Source organism: Pygoscelis adeliae, unplaced genomic scaffold (genome assembly GCF_000699105.1).
Source record: "Pygoscelis adeliae isolate BGI_AS28 unplaced genomic scaffold, ASM69910v1 Scaffold114, whole genome shotgun sequence".
In the NCBI taxonomy this organism is placed as follows: Eukaryota; Metazoa; Chordata; class Aves; order Sphenisciformes; family Spheniscidae; genus Pygoscelis; species Pygoscelis adeliae.
The window spans coordinates 2,587,186-2,594,959 of record NW_008824587.1 but is presented as its reverse complement, the minus strand read 5'-3'; the positions used below and the strand labels follow the sequence as shown (position 1 = coordinate 2,594,959).

General features: G+C 56.0%; 1 protein-coding gene across 1 annotated transcript; it reads right to left on the bottom strand.

The window, feature by feature from the left end:
- Positions 1 to 2,121: 2,121 nt before the first annotated feature.
- Positions 2,122 to 6,687, bottom strand: SLC2A6 (solute carrier family 2 (facilitated glucose transporter), member 6). Its single transcript, XM_009322053.1, is given in 10 exon segments — positions 2,122 to 2,277; positions 2,366 to 2,511; positions 2,812 to 2,985; positions 3,223 to 3,331; positions 3,690 to 3,842; positions 3,992 to 4,203; positions 4,769 to 4,868; positions 5,495 to 5,701; positions 5,803 to 5,965; positions 6,587 to 6,687. Coding segments are annotated over 10 exon segments (1,521 nt in total).
- Between the last annotated feature and the right edge of the window lie 1,087 nt (positions 6,688 to 7,774).

The window sequence follows — 7,774 nt, the reverse complement described above, 5'->3', positions numbered from 1 at the left end:
TCGCCACGTGAGCTGTGCGCTTCTTACCCACGTGCATTTATCCAGCGTGCAACTCTTCCATGTCCCATTCAGTCATGAAGCTGACAGCACTTGTGCATATTAGCTCCACTGTCCCCTGGGGCTGTCCATTGGGCGTGAAGAGAAGAGCAGAAGCTCGCTTTCTGCTGCGTACCCAGACCTCGCTGCTCTGGGCAGGAGCTGATTTTGTAACACCAATTGATTCTCTGTGTGTGCAGTGAATAAAGAGACCATTCTACCTCTGGAAAGAGCCACTGTGATTTCTCAGACTCTAAGTGTTGTAGCAAAACCCCTCCGACTTTCTATATGGAAGACAGGAGGTCACTCAGAAAATACTTCTCCAATAAGGATCTCACAGGACCTGAAGAGTCCAACCTCATTTCATATTCGGGCATTTCCTCCTTAGGCTGAGCCCTGGGAAGCTCAATTCATCTTCGTCATTTTTTCCTCAGGAAAAAAACATCCACTGTTTTCAGGGAAGGGTTTCACTGAAGTGAAGATATCAAGACCTGGTCCATAGCCATGTGAGAAAGACAGTGCTCTAGCACAGGGCTGCCAGAGATCCTGATCTTCAGAAGGTCAGTGGAAACCAGAGGCTTTTGAGACCTCTCGTAGTCAGGCCATGCTTAGAAACAGTCATATTCCAGCCAGGGCTGAACATCTTTCTGGAAATGGGTCTCAGCTGCAAAGGTTAGGTCTAATACTGAATTTTCTCTGTGGTTTTGGTTTTGGCCCATCTCTCTTCCTCTGTCCCAGGCTGCTTTAAATTAATCCTCTGATAAAGCACATCTTCTCTTAGGTGACTTCTCTCATCTCCTGCTGCAGGGGATCTAAATAGTAGTTAGCATATCTTCAAATCTGGGTCAAATACCCTATGCTTCCTTGTCACAGCAGGCTGAATGTTCCAGGAATGGGAGGACACAAGCATCTCCACCAGACCTCGGGGTGCCAAGTGCATTTCAGGAGGTTGGACGAATGCTTGGGCAAATCATCTTCCAGCTCAGCCTTTGTTGTTCTGCCCTTTTGGGAGGAGTTAGGTTGGATGTGATACTCAGTAAGGCCGTTCATTCCTCGCAGCCGTAACCACCTCCTGCAGCTGTGTTTTACCTAGGGTTAGGCTCTAAAAATATTTCAAAAAGTCCTTAATCTTGCAGGACACACAGGAAAGGGGTAAGAGCAATTTGCTACTAACTATGCAGTTGAAATCTCAAAGCGATGGAGGTGGAGGCTCCACACAGAACCATGATGGAGGCACATCCACCTTCCTCTTTGTGGATGAGTAAAACCCTGGGGCGGGAAGGACCCGCCCCAGTACAAAGTATTGTCAGTACCTACTGTGTCTTTCCTACAGCGAATCACTTGCACTACAGCTGAATGTTTGTCTGTTCCTGTTCTTTGTTTTGTCCTGGATTTTCTTTGTGAACTGTATTTGGTCTTGTTCATTAGGCTTCTAGTGTAATGTGTGTTTTTAGAGCAATAAAACGTGGCAGCTTTTTATACAAAATATCTGGCTCTGCATCTTTCCAAGTCCTTAAGTACACGAGACTCATCTGGGAAGCTGCAGGCTGCTGTGGTCCCCTTGTCACAGTCCTGGTCTGCCTCTCCCATCCCACCCGCCTGCAGCTCCCTTCTCTGCAAATCAAGGCAACATCTTGCAGTTGGAGGCAAAACTCTTTTATTCTTGCAACTACATGATGAACTTTTGCAAAAATGGCTACAGCTGTTAACTCTGTTCCAGCCAAACCCTGGGGCTCTTGGGCTGCTTGGGTGGCTGCTGAGTGAAGGACGTGCTTGGTCTCTTGTCCACAGCCATGTGTTCTATTTTCCAGGACATCTTTATCCAGCCTGGCGCTGGTTACCTGGTCCCATACCTTGGGTTGACGTGTTGCCCAGAGAGCAACAGGTAGTGTTGAATGACAGGAAGAAAAGGCAAAGTTCCAGTTGGCAACTTCTACGCCCAAAGCAAGACGGTCATTGCTGCCTGTTCCTCTCCCATTGCCTTCACAGAGAGCTCCAGCCTCCACCTCCAGCAGCACAACTGTTTTCTTTGTAGCCCTTGAGCACGTGGACTGGTTGCCTGGCACGGCTGGCGGATGGCAGCTCCTACCTCATGAACGACCTCCGGCCAGTCCTGAAGAAGGCCTCGATCTGTTCCAGAGATCTGCCTTTGGTTTCTGGAACGCAGCAGCCTGTGAATAAGATGTTCCCGGCACAGATGACAGCGAAGAATAGGAAGGGCACCTCGAGGCCGAAGACTTCCTGGAAAGCGGGACAGAAAGCAGATATGAGCTGGTGCAGAGAGGGTCTGAGGAGGGGCTGCTGGACACCATCCCAGGGCAGTGCCCACCACGACCCAGAGGAAGAACCGGGTCAGGGTGAAGGCTGTCAGCCAGCTCACGACAACACAGAGGCCTGAGGCCACCCCGCGGGCTTTCAGAGGGAGGATCTCCGACATCAGCAACCAAGTGATGGGGCCCCAGCCCATGGCATAACCTGCAGGAGAGGAGGAGGAAGGTGAGGCTGTTGAGGCTTCAAAGCCCACTGGGGAGTGCAGAAGAGCCCTGTGCAATCCTGCCCTGCATCAATCATTATTGCCCCCCATTCATGCTCTGTCAGTCCTCAAAGTGACTTCAGATGCCATCTTTCTTCGTCTTCCAGGGACATCTGCCTGCCTTCCAACTCCAAGCCCAAATCTCCTTGCTCCATATCACCCTGCTTCAGATGAGAAACGTCCCCCCAGGCTGGTACCCAGCCCTGTGCTGTGGGTCCTGGGCTCTCACTCTCTGCACTTACCCATTATGAAGAACATGGTTGCCAGGAGGGGGATGAGGGTGATGTAGTTGGTCGGCTCAGCTGGAAGGTTGGCAGAGCTCACCAGGGTCTTGTTGGCAATGGTGCCGTTCTGAGAAGCTGGCACGAAGTGGATATAGAGCCCCATGGTCAGGTTGGAGACCAACATGACACCAGCTGTGGAGAGATGCAACGGCATAGTGGGACCAATGGGTGAGTGATCCGCTCCATGCCAAGGGCCAAGCTCCCGGGAACGCCTCTGCTCAGGAGCTGAGCTACCACCAAAGGAAAGAGACCTCCCCCACTCCTGCCTGAGTCCTGTATGGCTGAAGTTTCCACTCCTGCACGTTTGCAGAGCTCACAGAAATCCTTAAATAAGAGCTTCCCTTGCACAACAGTGGGAGAGAGACATACCCGATACAAAAAGAAGAATCTTCCTCCCAGCTTTATCCATTGACACAGCAGCGATCACCACCGAGAACAGACGTACCAAGCCAACAAGAGCTGCATCGTACTCTGGTTTCTGCAACGGCAAAAGCAGTGGGGAAGCTGAGATGGGAGAGCCAGGGGAGGGGCAGGTTCCTACATGTGTTGCCTTGACTCTGGCTGATGCCTTTGTCAAAGCTATCCTCCTATAATAAGAGACCAGAGAAGAGCCTGAAGCTCAGAGGAGGAGGAGAGCGAGGAGACAGTGGGGCCAGTCCTACTCCCCATCCTCATGCAGCCTTTTGCAGGGCAGGTGCTTGGCAATTGCTGCCAACCAGGTGCTTTAAAAAAAAGGCTTCAAAGTTGGGGTCTTAGAGCTGCAGGGGATTTGGAGCGTTGGGCAGCCATCACTGAAGACAGAGCAGTCCGAGCACAGGCTGAACCCCAGGGCTCACCAGGATGACGGATGTTTTCTTGAAAATTGACTGCAGGTACACGAGGACACAGGTGACACCAGAGAGCTGCTGCAGGAACCTCATCCCCACCGCGATCAGGATGGGCTTGTAAATGAAGGGGTCCTTGATCTCGGCACAGGAAACCCGCTGGCTCTGGAGGGGACAAAGCCAGAAAGCCGAGGTCTCACCACCTCTGGGCTCCACCGTGGCACCCAGAAGATGGCTCAGGAGTTGCCCAAAGGAGGCTGGATTTTGTAGTTTTCACATTACATCTCCCCCGTGCTGGAGGTGAGCCTCCTCACCTGCTTCCTCACGCTGTCCTTGATCTGCTCATACTCCCTGGCGTAGTCCGTGTCCTTGCCCCGCAGCCAGCACAGTGACCCCCGGGCCTCATCTTCCTTCCCCTGGGAGAGCAGGAACCGGGGCGAGTTGGGCATGAAGCAGAGCAGGATGATCTACGTGAGCACAGGCACCTCCCCTGCAACAGCCAGCCAGCGCCAGTCCAGGACCAGCCCTGCCCGGAGCAGCACGGTTAGGAAGGGAGCCCTGGCCTTGCTTCCACATGGGCACCCCAACAGCAGAGACTTAATAAATCCAGAGGAGGGGAAAAAAAAAAAATAATCCCAAAAACTAGAGGGAGATTTTCCATGTTTTTCTCCTAGCAAAGAAGCATTTTCAGCTGTTGTTCAATACGGGGAAATTCCAGCAAGCTCCCCCAAATCTTAGAGGATCCAGCAAGATCCTGCAGCAACCAGGGCACACACTGGCAGGAGATGCGCAGGCAGTTCATCGTGTGCTGCCCTTCAGCCCCGATGAAACCTCTGCAGGACCTAGGTCTGCAGGCATGGTGATGGCCACGGGTCCGTGGGGGTTATGCATTCATCCCTCTGAGCACACACACAAGTGTGGGTTATGCACGGGCAACCCTGTCCAGGCCCCCTTTGCACACCCGTGGTGGTTGTGAGCTGGCTGCGAGGGGAAGGAATCCATCAGCTTGCTGAGAAAGTTGTTTAAAATAAACTCCCCTTCCCTAAGGTCTCGCTGAGGGTTTCCTGCCCTCTGACCACCAAGATACTTGCCCAGCGCGTACAGGACGAGGGAGCCCAGCACTGCCATGAGCTGAGGACAAGCGCCCAGCATGCCTCTGACCCCGGCGTGGGAGATCTCCGAGATGTAGACCTGGAGCGGGACAACACACGCTTAACAGAGCTGCAGTATACAGCCGTCACCACCAAAACCTGTCCTCTGTCACCTCGCAGTCATCCACTGCGGCCAGGGGAAACCCAAACTGCTGGGAAACCGCCCTCTCGGGGTGGAAACCTGACCGGTCCAGCGGCGCGAGCTGGTCCTGGCAGGTGGAGAGGACAGCCTTGCAGGCACCACCGCTTCCCTCCCTCACCTCGGCGAGGTGACTGCGTGACCGCTCCAGCGGCACGCTCAGACTCCCATTACTGGAAAGACGTGCCCCAGGGTTACTTAATTCTTGCCTTCCCCTCTGCATGCAACATGAAGTCAGCGTTCGGTAAACATAGGAGGAAGTAACTGCCAGGAGGAACAGTGCAGGGATTGGGGACCTGCCTTCCCTTTTCTGTGGGCAAGAAAGTCCAGCACTGTGGGGGCAGCTCGGCCTGGCCATGCCAGGGCTGCTAACCCGGTGCATCCTCCCCGTCCCCAACCTCCCAGCCGCAGCTCTGGAGCATTGCTGATGCCTCCAAAAAGCAGCGGGATGCCCCAGGCTCGGCTACGGCACCGCCCCGTCTCCCGCCGTGCATATCCCTGGCCAGCTCCCTCCCATGGCACATTACGGGTATGGAGGCGGATGTCACGCCGCCGGCATAGCCCGTCAGCACGCGGCCCAGCAGCAGCATCCCGATCCCCTGGGCACCGGCCATCAGCGCGTATCCCACGGCGGAGGGCAGCGCCGAGAACATGATGCTCAGTTTGCGGCCCAGGCGGTCGTTGAGAAGCATGGCACTGAGCCCCCCCACTGCCGCTCCCAGTGTGAACACCGACTGCAGGGAGACACGGAGAGGGGCCTCAGTGGGTCTGGACTCCCCCCGCACACCCGCTGGCTTTGCCCCCCAGCCCTGGCAGGGACAACCCCACTCCTTACCCCGAACCAGGATGCCGTGTGCTGGTTCAGCCTCAGCGCAGGGCTGGGGTGAGCCTCCAGGGCAGGGATGACGGGCGAGGGGTAAACCAGGGCGAAGCCGAAATTGAAGTTCCCCAGGACAGCGGCAAACACAGCCAGGTAGAGCCGCTTGTTGTGGAGGCTCCTGAGGGAGGGACGGAGCGAGAAGGACGTGTTGGGTGCCCTTATTGCACCCGGCAGAAAATTGAACTCTGTCTTGCAGCTTCCCCCAGCCTTTGCCGAGGCTCTCGTGACACCCACGGAGGGATTTTCCTGGGGAATGGCCCTTCACAGCCCCAGGCTGGTGGGGTTTCTCTGAGCGGAGCAGCAGACGCTCCTGCCGTGCGGCAGGGGGGCGAGAGCCCATCCCCCCGGGCACTGCCGATGCTTTCCTCAATGCCGGGTGGTTTTCAGTGGGTTCAACAAACTGAGAAAAGCAGAAGCTGCAGCCGGGCTGCACCATGGACCCAGCCGGCTCATCCCAGCGGAGCAGAGAGGGGGCTCCTTTCAAGGTCCCCGTACCCCCCAGCAGGATCTTATGTCCCCACGAGATTCGGATGCCCAAAAGCACGCACACCCGCAGCTCTCCCAGGCGTGCTCATCCAGCACCACACACCCTGGGCAGGATGAGACCCATCTCAAGGCAACTCAGGAATGACAGCAGTATGAAGCAGCTCTTTCACCAGCTCCCCCCAGCCCAGTGCTCTCGGGACAGGGGGCACAGCCCACCCCGCAGCCAGCCCCATGGCCCCAGCCTGGCCCTTACCGCAGGTACTCTTTGTCGAGCCTCTTGCCAGCGCTCTCGGTGAAGGTCCGATACGAGGACCTCGTCTTCCTCACGAGGGGCTCCCGCGCGCTCGGCTCCATGGCAGTGCCGTGGCCGGTGCAAGTCGCGGTGCAGGTGCCGCTTCACTTGAGGCCAGATGCTCGGGGCTGCCTCTGGGGACGGGGAGGAAGAGGCAGCTGAAAGCGAAAGAGGAGAGGCTGCTGGGCGTTGCCTAATCAGAGAAATCTGTGTCTCATGGGCTCATGCCCGGCTGGCCTCACGAGGGGCCGGAAAACCAACAGGCAAAGAGCCACGGGGAAACAATAGTGCCTTGTAGCCTTCACCCCGTGCCCGCCCAGCCCCTGTCCCTCCCAGACCCCATCGACACCAAAACCCACCGCTGCAGTGGCACTTACAGAGACGATCCTTGCAGGACCGTTTCCACCAGCAAAAATGTCCCTTTGCTAAGGCTACGCCTCTCCCCTCGAGGAACCGGTACCAGTTAGACTGGCCAAACACTGCTTCTTTTTACAAAAGTAAATTACATCCGTGTGAGCCTCCACAGCCACCTTGGGGAAGGGTTTTCAATGTAGACCAGAGCTGAGAAAGAGGAAGGAGAAGAAATGAGAGGGAGGTGAATATGGAGGGGGCACAGGGAGCAGGTGAGGGGGATGAAGAGCGCTGATGAGGATGGAAAAGGAGAGGGCGGCACCTCTGCCGCATTGGGTGCAGCTGCCAGGGACCCTGGGCTGCCCATGGGTGCCTTTGCCCCCTCGCCCTGATCCCCTCAACCCTGCAGGGCTCAGCGGGTAGCGTTTTGCTGGGGCATCTGCAGGTCGTGGCGGGCTGCAAGGTCCAAGCTCACCCTGTTGGAAAGGGGGGGACACACCTACTGGCTTTGCACTTGGACTTAATTAGCAAAAATGTCTTTCCCAAAACTACTGTAGTGCTCCTCTTGTTTCCACCATTCACCTTAGTCCCTGGTGCTTTTGGGGCCACCTGGATAGTTTCTGCACCCCCAAGTCTGCCTGGGAGCCCCAGTGACGCTTCGGTGTCAGCCAGGACCTGCTACACTCTTCCCTCCGTGCAATCTGGTTCCCCTTCTGCAACCACCAAGTGCCGCATTTAGTGTCTGATCGATGCTGGGGATTTACAGCTGACTCAGGCGCTCAGGGCTGTGATTTCTCT